General features: G+C 41.0%; 2 protein-coding genes across 2 annotated transcripts in view; one reads left to right on the forward strand and one right to left on the reverse strand.

Annotated features, from left to right (window-relative positions):
• Nucleotides 1-1,441: 1,441 nt before the first annotated feature.
• Nucleotides 1,442-9,246, reverse strand: LOC106566201 (large ribosomal subunit protein eL32). Its single transcript, XM_014134075.3, has 4 exons — nt 9,098-9,246; nt 7,232-7,332; nt 2,756-2,937; nt 1,442-1,617 (listed from the first exon to the last, which is right to left on the reverse strand). The coding sequence occupies exons 2-4, from the start codon at nt 7,325-7,327 to the stop codon at nt 1,488-1,490; spliced, it is 408 nt and encodes a 135-aa protein (XP_013989550.1). The 5' UTR covers nt 7,328-7,332; nt 9,098-9,246; the 3' UTR covers nt 1,442-1,487.
• A 7,120-nt stretch (nt 9,247-16,366) lies between these two features.
• The window catches only part of ssuh2.1 (ssu-2 homolog, tandem duplicate 1), a 44,139-nt gene continuing 41,821 nt past the window's right edge, over nt 16,367-18,684 (forward strand). Inside the window, exon 1 of the mRNA XM_014134074.3 lies at nt 16,367-16,583. Coding sequence (XP_013989549.1) covers nt 16,556-16,583 — 28 coding nt within the window. The 5' untranslated portion in view covers nt 16,367-16,555. The remainder of the gene's footprint in view (nt 16,584-18,684) is intronic.

Raw genomic sequence — 18,684 nt, forward strand, 5'->3', positions numbered from 1 at the left:
TTGTTGAAGCAGCTTTGGCAGCAATTACAGCCTCGTGTCTTCTTGGGTATGACGCTACAAACTTGGCACATCTGTATTTGGGGAGTTTCTCCCATTCTTCTCTGCAGATCCTCTCAAGCTCTGTCAGGTTGGATGGAGAGCGTCACTGCACAGCTATTTTCAGGTCTCTCCAGAGATGTTTGTTCGGGTTCAAGTCCGGGCTCTGGCTGGGCCACCCAAGGACATTGACACTTGTCCCGAAGCCACTCCTGTGTTGTCTTGGCTGTGTGCTTAAGGTAGTTGTCCTGTTGGAAGGTGAACCTTCGCCCCAGTCTAAGGTCCTGAGTTCTCTGGAGCAGGTTTTCATCAAGGATCTCTGTACTTTGCTCCGTTCATCTTTCCCCAGTCCCTGCCACCACCATGCTCCACTGTCGGGAAGCTGTCAGTGACCATCTGGTTCTTAGTCACCTCCCTGACCAAGGCCCTTCTCCCCCCATTGCTCAGTTTGGATGGGCGGCCAGCTCTAGGAAGAGTCTTGGTGGATCCAAACTTCTTCCATTTAAGAATGACGGAAGTCACTGTGTTCTTGGGGACCTTCAATGCTGCAGACATTTTTTGGTAACCTTCCCCAGATCTGTGTCTCGACACAATCCTGTCTCGGAGCTCTACGGACAATTCCGTCGACCGCATGGCTTGGTTTTTGCTCTGACATGTACTGTCAACTGTGGGACCTTATATAGACAGATGTGCCTTTCCAAATCATGTGCAATAAATTACCACTGGTGGACTCCAAGTTGTCGAAACATCTCAAGGATGAGCCTGAGCTCAACTTCGAGTCTCATAGCAAATGGTCTGCATGCTTATTTTCAATACAAACTTGTTTTAACTTTGGCATTATGCAGTATAATTGTGTGTAGATTAGTTTATTTATTTATCCATTTCAGAATAAGGCTGTAACACTAAAGCCGGGTTCCCTAACTAGCAGCCTGCGGGGGGCTTTATTTTACATTTTCATTGTTGGATATAAGACAAAAAAATATATAAATGTAATTCGTTTATAAAGCCCTTTTTACATCAGCCACCAGGAAATCAGCTCTAAGTGATTTAACTTTTGTAAATCAGTTCCAAGTATTCCCACGCATGGAGAAACAAGATTATATATATATAAACATAGGCAAAGTTTGAAATATATCTGTTAGGGCTTCTTGCAGTCAATTTGCAGTCTTTTTTTTTTTTTATAACGTTCTGGCCCCTCAACCATCTGATCAACATTATTTGTAATTGGCCTGCAGCTGAATCTCGTTGATGATCCCTGCCTTAGAGCCGTCATAATGCATTAAGACCCCCTAATACATCCCACTGAACCCAAAAGCCATTATAACCCCCCCCCCCCACCCTAATATATCACACTAAACCATATCATAAAAACAGGCAAATACAGTAAATACTATTGACAGGTGTATATATATATATATCATTTATTGAACAAACAGAGGCGTGGTCCAAGATCACTCGTGTTCCTCGCTGCGTAGCCTGGCATTGGGGTTGGTAATCTTGATGGCCAGCTGAGCTGCCCTCTCCACGATCAACTTCCTGTTCTTAGACGACACATTGTGGGCTATCTCTGCAGCATGGGTCCTGTGGAGGAGGAGGAGGGGAGAGAATAGTTACAGTAACTGACACAGGAGGGTAAAGGGGAGATTTCATTTCCCCCGGAGACAACTGATGTCATCAGGGTTATTAGGGCCAATTACATTTCAATTCAGGAAGTAAACTCCAAAATTCTAATTTGTCAATGCTTATTTATTTCAAATGGAATTGTCAACCCCCACCCCAAGCCTGGATGTGACCAGTTAAAACAAAAATCAACTTAAAGCCATGCATACACCACTTAAAAATGTCATCACACAACACGCTATATGACTAACACCAAAAACACAGATGAAGCTCAGCCACATGCAACTACAGCCACGACGCGGCTGATGTTGTAGCAGGTCATCTTCCACCTCCTGGCTACAGGGAGAGCTAAGGGTGGAATGGGTACTTCCTCTGCCGTGCTCTCCCTCCTCGTTCAAACGCCTGGCATGAGTATGGATGACCCAGCAGGCCGCGATGACAGAGGAGGAGTCAGGGAAGGAGGAGTCAGGGCCCTACTAGATGTATAGGTCATTATACGCAGGACATCTACAGGACACACACACACACGAGGGTTAACCCACATAGCCTGGTCAAGCAGACAGACCACTACGCTCGCATTTCATTTCAGAATGTGAGATCAGGCTGGTTTCACCAGGTTAGGACACAAACACACCAAAATTAAATATTACACTTGAAGGAATACTTCAAAACAATGAATAGGAGTCTAAGAAAGACACACAAGACTTACAGACAAACTAAACCAAAACGTTGCACCACATGCTGAACCATCAGTCTACTTTCTACACCTGGGCTACGTTCAGTAGGGAACCCAAACGTTGTTCATGAACTGTCATGAATAAAGCCAACGGGACTCCTTATTATACATGTCTATTATATGAGTTGTATATGACATTTTCTATGGTGAATGTTCCACAACGTGGTGCCCTGCTGAACGCAGCCCTGCTGAACGATCACAGGTGGCATTTCTCAACCCTTCTTGTCATGGATTTAACAATGTTGGAAAGCTCTCCAGTTAATACTTACACCAATCCAATGCTTTTAAATCCATGACGGGGAGTTGGCAAGTGTACACTTTCAGAGAAATGAAAAAAATAAAAAAAAGAGGATAGGGACTTACTTGTTGCTCATCATGAGGACCTCCAGCTCTCTGATGTTGTGCACCAGGAACTTCCTGAAGCCGGAGGGCAGCATGTGTTTGGTCTTCTTGTTGCTGCCGTAACCGATGTTGGGCATCAGCATCTGGCCCTTGAAGCGCCGCCGCACCCTGTTGTCGATACCACGGGGTTTACGCCAGTTTTGCTACAAAAGATAAAAACATAAGTGAGGCGATATCCTGCAAATACAGTAGCCAGCTAGTGCGGTGACCAAACTGGTTAGGAAAGGCCTTAGGCCAGTTAAGACAGACCGTTCACTTGCCCCATTCCTTAAAAGACGCACTCCAGGATTTTAAAACACAAATTGGGTTCGTAAAAAAAAAATAACAAATAAATTGTAGGCCATTACATCATCCATTTCGTACAATGTTAACAAAAAAGGGCTACTTTTGGCTTGCGAGCACCACTTTCAAAACTATTGGCTGAAATTATACCCCCCAAAACAGGATGCATCTTTAGCCTCATCAGTCCCGAGACCGCAGGGGGGAAAAAAAAAAAAATGGTCTTCTCATTTATCTGCATCTCCAGCCACACAATGAAGCAATTTTACCATTTTCTGTTCAGGACAACAAGTAGAACACAAAACTATTTGACAAATCAGTTATATTCTTGTGTTTTATTGACGTAATCAAAAACCTGATCAAAATGAAATTTTATGAATACGATAAGTACGGAAATTGTTTGCTTAGTGGGAAATTAATATCAAACTAGTCAGTGACAATTGTGTGGAGTTGTGTTTGTGACAGCAACTATTTGAGTTTATTACAGTATTATAGACACTATGTTCTGGAATTTCCTATGGTCTTCTAGGTAAGGTGGCAGGTAGCCTAGTGGTTAGAGCGTTGGACCAGTAACCGAAAGGTTGCGAGATCGAATCCCCGAGCTGACAAGGTACAAATCTGTTGTTCTGCCCCTGAACAAGGCAGTTAACCCACTGTTCCTAGGCCGTTATTGTAAATAAGATTGTCCTTAACCGACTTGCCTAGTTAAATAAAAGTAACATACATTTAAAAAAAACGTTTACCTTACTAAAGACTAGTGTAGCTTGAATTAAATAAAGCAAAACATGTTACATGTGAGTCTCAGCTTTGCTCAAACCAGTCGGACTCTACTTCCACCACCGTTAATCAAGACTAATCACACACAACGTTAAAAAGGGACTAGAAATCCAATTCTTATTTTCAATGACAACCCACAGTTTCTAGGCTTACTGCCTTGTTCAGGGGCAGAACGACAGATTTTTACCTTATCAGCTCAAGGATTCGATCTTGCAACCTTCTGGTTACTAGTCCAACGCTCTAACCACCTGCTTTACATTGCACTCCACGAGGAGCCTGCGTGGCAAGCTAACTGTTACGCGAGTGCAGCAAGAAGCCAAGGTAAGTTGCTAGCTAGCATTAAACTTACCTTAAAAAAAACAATCTTAACATAATCACTAGTTAACTACACATGGTTGATGATATTACTAGTTTATCTAGCTTGTCCTGCGTTGCATATAATCGATGCGGTGCCTGTTAATTTCTCATCGAATCACAGCCTACTTCACCAAACGGGTGATTTAAAAGCGCATTCGCAAAAAAAAGCACTGTCGTTGCACCAATGTGTACCTAACCATAAACATCAATGCCTTTCTTTAAAATCAATACACATATTTTTAAACCTGCATATTTAGCCAATATTGCCTGCTAACATGAATTTCTTTAAACTAGGGAAATTGTGTCACTTCCCTTGCGTTTTGTGCAAGCAGAGTCGGGGTATATGCAGCAGTTTGGGCCGCCTGGCTCGTTGCCAACTGTGAAGACCATTTATTCCTAACAAAGACTGTAATAAATTTGCCAGAATTGTACATAATTATGACATAACATTGAAGGTTGTGTAATGTAAAAGCAATATTTAGACTTAGGGGTGCCACCCGTTAGATAAAATACGGAACGGTTCCGTATTTCACTGACAGGAAAAACGTTTTGTTTTCGAGATGATAGTTTCCGGATTCGACCATATTAATGACCTAAGGCTCGTATTTCTGTGTTATTATGTTATAATTAAGTCTATGATTTGATAGAGCAGTCTGACTGAGCGGTGGTAGGCAGCAGCAGGCTCGTAAGCGTTCATTCAAACAGCACTTTCATTCGTTTGCCAGCAGCTCTTCGCTGTGCTTCAAGCTGTTTATGACTTCAAGCCTATCAACTCCCGAGATTAGGCTGGTGTAACCCATGTCGATGTGTTCCTGGTTCGAGCCCAGGTAGGGGCGAGGAGAGGGATGGAAGCTATACTGTTACACTGGCAATACTAAAGTGCCTATAAGAACATCCAATAGTCAAAGGTATATTAAATACAAATGGTATAGAGATAAATAGTCCTATAATAACTACAACCTAAAGCTTCTTACCTGGGAATATTGAAGACTCATGTTAACCTGTTAGGGCTAGGGGGCAGCATTTGCACGTCTGGATAAAGAAAATGTACCCGATTTAATCTGGTTACTAATCCTACCCAGTAACTAGAATATGCATATACTTATTATATATGGATAGAAAACACTCTAAAGTTTCCAAAACTGTTTGAATGGTGTCTGTGAGTATAACAGAACTCATTTGGCAGGCAAAACCCTGAGACATTTTCTGACAGGAAGTGGATACCTGATGTGTTGTATTGACTTTAAACCTATCCCATTGAAAAACACAGGGGTTTAGGAATATTTTGGCACTTCCTATTGCTTCCACTAGATGTCACCAGCCTTTACAAAGTGTTTTGAGTCTTCTGGAGGGAGATCTGACCGAACAAGAGCCATGGAACGATGATGGCCCATTAGACACCTGGCGCGCGAGTTCATGTTGGGTACCCTCGTTCCAATACGTTATAAAAGAGAATGCATTCGTCCACCTTGAATATTATTCATGTTCTGGTTAAAAAAGGCCCTAATGATTTATGCTATACAACGTTTGACATGTTTGAATGAACGTAAATATATTTTTTCCCCTCGTTCATGACGAGAAGTCCGGCTGGCTTAGATCATGTGCTAACAAGACGGAGATTTTTGGACATAAATGATGAGCTTTTTTGAACAAAACTACATTCGTTATGGACCTGTGATACCTGGAAGTGACATCTGATGAAGAGAATCAAAGGTAATGGATTATTTACATAGTATTTTCGATTTTAGATCTCCCCAACATGACGGCTAGTCTATCGCAACGCGTATTTTTCTGGGCGCAGTGCTCAGATTATTGCAAAGTGTGATTTCCCAGTAAGGTTATTTTTAAATCTGGCAAGTTGATTGCGTTCAAGAGATGTAAATCTATAATTCTTTAAATGACAATATAATATTTTACCAATGTTTTCTAATTTTAATTATTTAATTAGTGGTGCTGACTTGACTGCCGGTTATTGGAGGGAAACGATTTCCTCAACATCAATGCCATAGTAAAACGCTGTTTTTGGATATAAATATGAACTTGATAGAACTAAAAATGCATGCATTGTCTAACATAATGTCCTAGGAGTGTCATCTGATGGAGATTGTAAAAGGTTAGTGCATCATTTTAGCTGGTTTTATGGTTTTGGTGACCCTGTCTTTGACTTGACAAAACATTACACACAACTCTTGTAAATGTACTGTCCTAACATACTCTAAATTTATGCTTTCGCCGTAAAACCTTTTTGAAATCGTAAAACGTGGTTAGATTAAGGAGATGTTTATCTTTCAAAGGGTGTAAAATAGTTGTATGTTTGAAAAATTTGAATTTTGACATTTATTTGGATTCAAATTTGCCGCTCTTGAAATGCACCTGCTGTTGATGGAGTGCACCACGGGTGGCACGCTAGCGTCCCACCTAGCCCATAGAGGTTAAAAGGACCCACCAGCTTTCATATGTTCTCATGTTCTGAGCAAGGAACTTAAACGTTAGCTTTTTTACATGGCACATATTGCACATTTACTTTCTTCTCCAACACTTTGTTTTTGCATTATTTAAACCAAATTGAACATGTTTCATTATTTATTTGAGGCTAAATTGATTTTATTGATGTATTATATTAAGTTAAAATAAGCGTTCATTCAGTATTGTTGTAATTGTCATTATTATTCTTACAAATAATAAATAAAATATATATATATATATATATATATATATATAAATAATAAAATCCGCCTATTAATCAGTATCGGCCTTTTCTGGGTCCTCCAATAATCGGTATCGGCGTTGAAAAATCATAATTGGTCGACCTCTAGTTTTAAATACAATTTTGTTGTCGCTCTGAACTAGCTCACTGATTTACCTCATCGGGAGCTTGATGATCGGAACGGCTGGGGATTCGAGGAGAGCTTGTAAAAAAAACGCCTACCCTAATAAATACAACCCTGGTTCAACCCATTAACGTAGCAAAGATTCAAATGTTGTTGCTACAATTAATTATATAGTGACCAACATCAACCGTACCTTGACTTTGACATAGCGGTCTGACTGATGTCTTATGAACTTCTTCACCCTCTTCTTGACGATCTTGGGCCTTTTCAAAGGCCTCAATGCTGCCATGTTGCCTGGAGGAACAGAAACAAAACAGTCTGTTAGCAGTACCCGGGAGGAAGCAGGCTTTTCACCATCGGATTTAAAAAATATATATTTTATTAGCTACCCACAGGGGTTGTTAACCAAGTGTCTCGTTTGAGACCAGCTACTACTCATTGAGGCATCAGGTAGCCTAGCTTTTAGAGGCAAGTCGGTAACCGGAGGGTTGCCAGTTTGAATCCCAGGTCTGAAAGGAAAAATCTTGCTGGATGTGAGCTGGCAACCAGAGGGTTGCTGGTATCATATTCTAGATGTGATTGGCTGTCCTTGTGCCCTTGAGCATGAGACCTAACCCCCCCACAACAGACTGCTCCTCAGGAGCCCTAGCTTCTGTTGAGTCTGCAACCACCGGATGTTCGGTTTTCAGGGGGAAATGTGAAGAGCCTGTGACACCACTTCAGTTTTTTGGACATTGACTGGATTGGTTGAACAGTGCAGAAAAAAACCCTAAAAGACAGCTTTTCTTCTTGTCAAGACCAGTACATAGACCTGACACGTTAGGACCCCGTGTAACAGCCCCCTCCACTCCAACCTGTATTGTGTGTGTCTTTCGTGGGGTTAGGATAAAGCAGAAGTCAATTAGGTTAGTAAAGCAAAATAGCCTAATGTAGCCACCGCGATGCATTTAGCTAGGCTAGCAGGCTACCTTTATTGGTTGGCTGGATGAGTTTGCATTCAATTGACTAAATTAGTAAAAAAATCATTAAAAAATGGTTTACCTTTATTTAACTAGGCAAGTCAGTTAAGAAAATCTTATTTACAATGACGGCCTACCCCGGACAAACCCTAACTATGCTGGGCCAATTGTCCATCGCCCTATGGGCCTCCCAATCAAATTGTATTTGTTACATGCACCGAATACAACAGCTGTAGACCTTACAGTGAAATGCTTACTTACAAGCCCTTAACCAACAATGCAGTTAAGAAAAATACCTCAAATGTAAGAGAGAAAAGTAACAAATGTAAGGAATCGAACCAGGGTCTGTAGTGACGCGTCTAGCACCGAGATGCAGTGCCTTAGACCGCTGCGCCACTCAGGAGCCCAAATCCATCATGCATAGTATTCCTCAACCACTGGTCACTGTGTGTGTAGGTTTAGCTTATGAAATGACTGCATATTGTTCTCTTGAACGCAAACTCTCCCAGCCACACAATACATATAGCTTGCTAGCCTAGCTAAATGCATCAAGACGACTACAGTCGGCTATTAGTGTTTTGCTAACCAAGTCCCCCCAGGTTGATTAGTTAATATGCCCGCATCATTTTGTAACGACTTGTTCATTTGATGTGCAATGTTTCCGCTTCAGTAGATATTTACAGCGATGTACTGCACGCCTCTGTGATCAGACATGGGACAGCCACGTTACTAGAGCTGACAACTGGCCATATGGTCTCAGAAAACCGCCTAGTTTCCCCAACTTCTCCCCTAGTTATGTGTAGTCAGACCCATAGACCGACTACACTAGCATTTTATTTGGCCAACTATGGATCTGCAAAAGTAGACCGTCGCTACTAGTAGAGTTTAAATAACGTTAGCGGCTACTTTGAACCATCTTTAGATCGGACATTCCAGTGTGCCTATCTTTAATAAACAGCCACACATCTACAATAACGACCAAAACAAATAATATATATATAAAGTTCGATTGAATATATAATGAATACCGTTGATTTTGATGGATTTAAAGTGATACAATTATAACGATGCTGTCAGATTTATTTCCATGTTCAACTTACCGTTGGGTCTTGTCTGCCTACTGAGAGGCAGCTGAAGGAAAGGAAGGAGGAAACGGTTCTTCTTCCGCTTCCGTGGCGTTTAAACCAACACGTTAATAACTAAACCAAGACACGTCACAGCCCGTCGTTTCCAATGGAAACCAACGAGTCACAGTGGGCAGAGCCAAACACGAACTAGAGAGATCCTATTGGTTCGTTCTAGCACTATTTGCATATTGCCGTTAGAATATATTTGCATATTATTTGCATAATATTTCCGTTAGGGAACGCCTACTGTGTGAAGTGCGCGTGTGCAATAAATACCCCGATTCGCCTCCTTGTAAACAACGAGATTTTTTTTTTTTACAACTTTGGCAAATGGTAAATTCTTCAAAACGTAGTCCACTCTGTTTTATAACAGATTTCTAGGTTTTTTTGGAAAAAAAAAAAACTGTATTGAGATCAAATGTTTCATCGATTAGAAAATGTGCAGATTGTCAGCCGAAATCCATCTTCCACTGCTGGCCACATGGCTTTCTCTCACTACCATATTTGGCAGTGGGTGGAAACGCCAAGCAGATGCTTCACATTTATACATCCTGTGAAATATCTGTCACATTGTTCTGTGACTAAACTTCTTCTTCTTCTATGGGTTTTAAGGCCGACTACAACCCCAAAAGGTGTATAGCCGCCACGAACTGGACGGGTTGAAAAAACAAGGTAAAACGAAAATCCATTCGTGATAGGGAAAACTAACTTAATCCACCCAAATAAAAAATGTACATAGACAAACCCAAAACCATACTCCCACTTCTTCCTTCCTTCAATTCTCCATATGTCCTTTCTCAGGCTCTAAGGCCTGAGACGGTGGTATGGCTTGTGACAATACTCCATGCAACTCCTCCGCAGATACATTTTTCAGTCCCAGGAACTGCTCCACCACATCCACAAAGATATCTATTATCCTGGACCTTCTCTCCACCTTGGCAGTGTGATTAATCACCATAGCTATAAAAGGCCACAAGGTCCACCTTCTTAACCTTTAAAATATCAGGGTCCTGCCGGTGAAATGGAACCCCTGAAGCCTGCAGTGAAGGCCTATCCATTTTAAACATGTCCAAAAGCTTTACAGTGATCACACTGCATTGGTCTTGGGATAAATGCTATGACTATGTACTTTATATACCCCAACTGCACTTGAGTAGGGAGAGACTCCATATATAAAAAAAAACCCCAGAAGAACAGATAGACTCTTCACTCTTCAACATCGACTTCCCACGAGACACCAGATATCACCCCTGTTCCCGAAGAGAAACACACGACGACAATCTTCTTAACTCAGGTAATACTCAACACACGTTCTTTCTGATCTGCAGCAAAACAATATATATTTTTTTTAATTAAATAAAAATAAAACCAAACAAGGCCCGTCTCTCGTGATCCTTACAGCCTTCTCTTTACCCAGCACTTTCTCCACCAGTTTGGATGTCTCAAATGGATTCGCTCAAGAATGGTAATCCGATCAACTGCTCCTCATTAATTAACAAACCGTACTCCTACGAGATACGAAGGGACATTCTCAGCACTGTACACTACTTCGCTGTGTTTTCGAATTCTTTTGGACAATATTCAAATTCTTCTTGATTCTACCGCCATTAGATTCCCAATCAACATCAGCGTCCACTCCCGCCATCTTTCCTCTCACCAATCACCTCAGTCCCTGAGGTAGTAGTAGTTGACATGTTGGAGTTTAACGGCGGTTGGCTTTCAATATGTTGCATTACCGCCCAACTGAACTATAGTATAAATCCATAACACTCTGATACAAAATGGGGAATCGGAGAAAAAAAACATTTAAAAATATTGTTTTATTTACCCTTCCCAACCAACCCTACACTCATTAAAAACCCACTACCCCATTCCACTACTTTGACCCTATATGTTCCTGCACCATGCCAACGGTCTGGGAGGACAGGACACTGCTACTCAACACACCCTAGAACTCTTCTGAAGTCAAATCTCATATACCCAAATACTTCTCTGCAGCTGCCACCATATTTTCTGGGATTTACGTTCCATTTCTGCAGTACAGTTGATAACCATTGCTATGAACGCTAAGAAGCCAACCTTACTGAAGCAAACATCACTCGTTGGTCTATCTCTCTGTGCTGGCACAGATTGACTACTCACAACAATCCTCTCAGGATCCCTCACCCTTGACCCATCCTCCTCTACTTTCTTCACTGCTTCAGCATACGATACCTTCTGCACTACTCTGACTCTGGCCACTTCAACCTGCCTCTCTCTCACCAGACACTTCTGATCCCCCAGCAACATGGGCACCCCTACAGTTTACACACACACACAACTTTATCCACCAAAACTACACAATCCTCTGTCCCATGCCCTCCTGCACACTCCCCACATCTTGGAATCTCCCTCTTATATTCTACTGCAACATGATGGTCAACGTTGCACCTGAAGCAACGCAGTAAAAGGCCTTTTTTCCTCCCCAGGAGTTTAAAGGATAACGGTCGGGGCGGCAGGTAGCCTAGTGGTTAGAGCGTTGGACTAGTAACCGAAAGGTTGCAAGAGCGAATCTCCAAGCTGACAAGGTAAAAATCTGTCTTTCTGCCCCTGAACAAGGCAGTTAACCCACTGTTCCTAGGCCGTCATTGAAAATAAGAATTTGTTCTTAACTGACTTGCCTAGTTAAATAAATACAAATAAACCACCTGTTCTTTGACTGATTGTTAAAGGTGTGATCTCTGTAAATATCTCCAAAAATTACCTTTTGAAAGTCTATCATTGTATAACTACTAATACAATAGTACTATTTTTTGAATGACTGTGTCCACTACGATATCTTGAGTCTAAAGTATATCACCTAGTGTTTAATATCACTACCATATTCCAGTCCTATAATAATCACAATGCAACCACATCCAGACCAGTACTGTTAACACTTCTCTACTTGTTTATGGTGTTCGCCTGAGAATCCAAACTCTATGGTATTAGCTTTTGATTAAATGTCATGACATGGTGCTTTTAGTGGCTTGATCTATATCCAGAGTGGGTGTGTGTGTGTGTATCTTTTACAGCGGTTTAGAGAAGGCATCGTTATGGAAACGGTCTTTGCATGGGTGTAAGGTTTTGCTCCACAACGTGTTAAACGTGCCAGACGCAAACAAGGACCACTGATGTCAGATTATAAATGAATCAATGAACGAATGCTGCTTAATGTATGTTTGATTGAACGCTGATTTCAGAAACTGAACCTAAACCTCAAGTGTACTATTATTCCACTATTCTAATGATGAGTATGTAATGACTCTCTCCTTTTGCCTTCGCCAAACTATTCTGAACAAAAAATATAAAACGCAACATGTAAAGTGTTGGTCCCATGTTTCATGAGCTGCAATAAAAGATCCCAGTAATATTCCACCAGCACAAAAAAGCTTAATTTTCTCATATTTTGTGCACAAATTTGTTTACATCCCTGATAGTGAACATTTTTCCTTTGCCAAGATAATCCATCCACCTGACAGGTGTGGCATATCAAGAAGCTGATTAAACAGCATGATCATTACACAGGTGCACCTTGTGCTGGGGACAATAAAAGGCCACTCTAAAATGTGCAGTGTTGTCACACTGAAACAGTGAAAACAACTGGCCATTTATATGACCACAACCCCCCTCACACACACACATATATTTTGAGTACAGTGGCATATCCCATCCTTGTATTGAGGTACGTTTTCTGACACATATCTCGCTCTGGCTCCTCGGTGTCTTAATGTAACCATAATTGCATTCTGACCCCCAGTGCAGCTCAGTGTAAACAAGCGTAAAAGGTAGGATCAGTATCTTCTGTTCAGATTGGTTAGAAAGGTTTGACTTTAGTTTCAGAACCTATTTATTTTTGTGAAATGTTTATTTTTATTTTTTATAAATAGTTTTTTCCCCACCATCATTATTCACCTCTAGCCTATCACTACAAATTGTTTTTGTGAATAAAAACCACTGTTTCTGCACCTAAGGCTTGGTCCTTTGCCTTCTGACTGCCTGCCTACTAGAACATTCTATATTCTGAATCAGCGGAGGTTGGAGAACAATCGACACTTCTTTTTTTTAAAGAAAGATTTAAATAAAAGAAATTATGCACACAAAAAAAGGGTGTTGATTGTTCTCCATCCTCAACTAACTCAGAATATATACACATGTTTTATTGACATGACATTCTTGGTTCAATAGCTATTGACGAGAGAACCAAATATTACGATTTAAAACACATTTTACCTCGGTATACCAGACCATATACCTATCGGCTCTCTAAAAAGTCGGGTAGGCCTAAACAACATTTCCCTGTGGAGATTTTGTCTAATTTCGAGCAGCTGAAGGACAAACCACACAGACAACTGTAAGTTTAAATGTAATTTTATTCAATATTCTGGCTTGTAGGGAACATTTACACGATTATCGCTGGCATTAGTTTCAGGCTGTATGTACTAATTAATTGTGTATTACAGCCTGATTAATCAGACTACCTGCAAGACACCTTTTCACATTGTGATTCCTTTTTATTATAAGGGGTGTTTAACCGGCGGCAGAGAAGTCAGACGCAGGAGAGAAATAAATGTGTTTCCAACGGCACAGTTTATTACAACAAAAAAACACCGGAAAACATAATAATACAAATCAATGGGTAACATAACCCGACGCACACCAGTACAGACGTACACAAACACTTACAATAAACAATCACCGACAAGGACATGAGGGGAAACAGAGGGTTAAATACACAACATGGAATTGATGGGATTGGAATCAGGTGTGAAGGAAGACAAAACCAATGGAAAATGGATCAGTGATGGCTAGCAGGTCGGTGACGTCGACCGCCGAACAGGGAGAGGGACCGACTTTGGCAGAAGTCGTGACATTTATTCTATTCTAGTATAGTGTTTTAGTATTCTACTATTATAGTTAAGCAATAAGGCCTGAGGAGGAGTGGTATATGGTCAATATACCACGGCCATGTTTTGTCATACATACATACATACATACATATATATAGGACAAAACACACATCACAACAAGAGACACCACAACACTACATAAAGAGAGACCTAAGAAAACAGCATAGCAAGGCAGAAACACATGACAACACAGCATGGTAGCAACACAACATGACAACAACATGGTAGAAACACAACATGACAACAACATGGTAGCTACACAACATGACAACACAGCATGGTAGAAACACAACATGACAACAACATGGTAGCAACACAACATGACAACAACATGGTAGCTACACAACATGACAACAACATGGTAGCTACACAACATGACAACAACATGGTAGCAACACAACATGACAACAACATGGTAGCAGCACAACATGACAACAACATGGTAGAAACACAACATGACAACAACATGGTAGCTACACAACATGACAACATGGTAGCTACACAACATGACAACAACATGGTAGCAACACAACATGACAACAACATGGTAGCAACACAACATGACAACAACATGGTAGCAACACAACATGACAACAACATGGTAGCTACACAACATGACAACAACATGGTAGCACAACATGACAACACAGCATGGTAGCTACACAACATGACAACAACATGGTAGCTACACAACATGACAACAACATGGTAGAAACACAACATGACAACAACATGGTAGCTACACAACATGACAACAACATGGTAGCTACACAACATGACAACAACATGGTAACTACACAACATGACAACAACATGGTAGCTACACAACATGACAACAACATGGTAGCTACACAACATGACAACAACATGGTAGATACACAACATGACAACACCATGGTAGATACACAACATGACAACAACATGGTAGCTACACAACATGACAACACAGCATGGTAGAAACACAACATGACAACAACATGGTAGCTACACAACATGACAACACAGCATGGTAGAAACACAACATGACAACAACATGGTAGCTACACAACATGACAACAACATGGTAGCAACACAACATGACAACAACATGGTAGCTACACAACATGACAACAACATGGTAGCTACACAACATGACAACAACATGGTAACTACACAACATGACAACAACATGGTAGCAACACAACATGACAACAACATGGTAGCTACACAACATGACAACAACATGGTAACTACACAACATGACAACAACATGGTAGCTACACAACATGACAACAACATGGTAGCTACACAACATGACAACAACATGGTAGATACACAACATGACAACACCATGGTAGATACACAACATGACAACAACATGGTAGCTACACAACATGACAACACAGCATGGTAGAAACACAACATGACAACAACATGGTAGCTACACAACATGACAACACAGCATGGTAGAAACACAACATGACAACAACATGGTAGCTACACAACATGACAACAACATGGTAGCTACACAACATGACAACACAGCATGGTAGAAACACAACATGACAACAACATGATAGCTACACAACATGACAACAACATGGTAGCAACACAACATGACAACACCATGGTAGGAACACAACATGACAACAACATGGTAGATACAATACACAACATGACAACAACATGGTAGAAGCACAAAACATGGCACAAGCATTATTGTTCACAGACAACAGCACAAAGGTCAAGAAGGTAGAGACAATAATACATGACACAAAGCAGCCACAACTGTCAGTAAGAGTGTCCATGATGGAGACTTTGAATGAAGAGATGGAGATAAAACTGTCCGGTTTCAGTGTTTGTTGCAGCTCGTTCCAGTCGCTAGCTGCAGTGAACTGAAAAGAGGAGCGACCCAGGGATGTACAACAACACAAATACATGTTTTGTCATACCCTGATATACCACGGCTTTTTTACCAATCATTATTCAGGGCTCAAACCACCCAGTTTATAATGTAGTGTAAAACTATGGTTTACCTGTTGACTTTGTATGAAACTGAATCGCTGTTCGTCTCCGTGGGTCGTGTCGACCTCCTGTGGATGTGGATGATACCGCCTCTCCTCGGTTTTATCCAGAGTCCACTACTGGAACCACACTGAACTCACTGCGAAGAACCGTCAAACCTAAATACAACTCTTAAACTCACAACATGTACTCTATGGAAGATAACTATTATTTATTTTATTTTATGAACCCCGTCGTATGTTTGAGATAAAGTAATTCTATGGCAGTTTAGTAAGAAACAACATGTATTTTTTCCCCGGGCGTGGTTTACACTCAGCATTCCTTCTCCATGTCATGTGACGGAGGACCCATTTAAACAGGACACTAGAGGACTGGGTCTGGGTCTGGGACTGAGACTGGGTCTGGGACTGGGACAGGGACTGGGACTGGGACTGGGTTAGAGAGAGTCCGCCGTGCTGCCTAAACTGGTTTACATAGTTTGAAATTAACAAACCAGGGTATGGACGAGAAGGATGACGAACAGCTTGGTGAGTTTCGCTTTCTTTGTAATTTACTACAGGAAAGTTAAAGTGGACATTGGCCATCTCCCAGTGCAGTGGTCCCAGCCAGAGGTACTTGGCCTATGAACGGGGGTATGTTAAAATGTTAAAATGTACACGAGGGGGTACTTCTGGGGTACGCCGGGCAGAGCAAAATTCAGCTGGTGGTACAGTAACCGGAAAATGTTGGGAACCACGGTCTTTTTAATTTATTTATTTCACCTTTATTTAAACAGGTAGGCAAGTTTAGAACAAGTTGTCATTTACAATTGTGACCTGGCCAAGATAAAGCAAAGCAGTGCGACACAAACAACAACGCAGAGTTACACATGGAGTAAAACAAACATACAGTCAATAATACAATAGAAAAATGAGACTATACACAATGTGAGCAAACGAGGTGAGATAAGGGAGGTAAAGGCAAAAAAGGCCATGGTGGCAAAGTAAATACAATATAGCAAGTAAAACACTGGAATGGTAGATTTGTGGTGGAAGAAAGTGCAAAGTAGAAATAGAAATAATGGGGTCTTAGTGCATGGGTCCCCAATAGGCAACGCTTTATTTGGCCCCCAAGTTTTCTGACCCCCCAAATTAAAAGTATGTAAAATCACCAGGAAATCAGATCAAATGTATTTTAATTCAGTATTTCCACGCATAAATAAATATTTATACTGTGTCTAGACCTATGTATTTTTTTTCAACTGACAAATAAAATTGACAAATCAATCAACAGATGTGATCGTATCCCAATGTAATCAAGGTTTGAAAATATTCAGTTTTCTGTATCTGTGTGGGATTCTTGCGGTCAATTTGCAGTGTAGCCTACAAATCATTCATAACACCACGTTTCCGTCCAGAGTTTTTATGCGAGTAAATTCATACCCTATAAAAAAAAATCATGACAGCCCTGATGGAAACAGGACGTTACGGTACCATTTTATAAACAGATCATTTGTTCGTTCGACATGGTGGGATCTTTTTGTGTCGGTAAAATGTATTATGCGCTAGTCCACGTGATGAGATTATTATTATGGATAAGAGTGAGAATATTAGAATTGGTCAAACGGCAGCGTTGATAATCATGTCACCAGAATAAGTCCCTCAATATTTATCGGAAAGCAGCATCAAGCTCATCACCCTACACTTCCATGACCATGTGAAATTCATCATAATTTATTTAATCTGTATCCTAATAAACTTCATAGTTTGCTGAGTTGTAGTGGGAGGACCACATACCATATCACCGCGTGACTCCAAATTTACTTTGATAAAATTGTTATTATAGAATTAGAATCGGCTTCCTACTTCGCAACAAAGCATCCTTCACTCATGCTGCCAAACATACCCTCGTAAAACTGACCATCCTACCGATCCTCGACTTCGGCGTCAATAAGCTGGATGCAGTCTATCACAGTGGCATCCGTTTTGTCACCAAAGCCCCATATACTACCCACCACTGCGACCTGTACGCTCTCATTGGCTGGCCCTCGCTTCATACTCGTCGCCAAACCCACTGGCTCCAGGTCATCTACAAGTCTCTGCTAGGTAAAGCCCCTCCTTATCTCAGCTCACTGGTCACCATAGCAGCACCCACCTGTAGCACGCGCTCCAGCAGGTATATCTCTCTGGTCATCCCCAAAGCCAATTCCTCCTTTGGCCGTCTCTCCTTCCAGTTCTCCGCTGCCAATGACTGGAACGAACTACAAAAATCTCTGAAACTGGAAACACTTATCTCCCTCACTAGTTTTAAGCACCAGCTGTCAGAGCAGCTCACAGATCACTGCACCTGTACATAGCCCATCTATAATTTAGCCCAAACAACTACCGCTTCCCCTACTGTATTTATTTATTTATTTATTTTGCTCCTTTGCACCCCATTATTTCTATTTCTACTTTGCACTTTCTTCCACTATAAATCTACCATTCCAGTGTTTTACTTGATATATTGTATTTACTTTGCCACCATGGCCTTTTTTGCCTTTACCTCCCTTATCTCACCTCATTTGCTCACATTGTATATAGACTTTTTTTCTATTGTGTTATTGACTGTATGTTTGTTTATTCCATGTGTAACTCTGTGTTGTTGTAT

This window comes from Salmo salar, chromosome 12, assembly GCF_965601325.2.
Source record: "Salmo salar chromosome 12, fSalSal1, whole genome shotgun sequence".
Classification (NCBI taxonomy): Eukaryota; Metazoa; Chordata; class Actinopteri; order Salmoniformes; family Salmonidae; genus Salmo; species Salmo salar.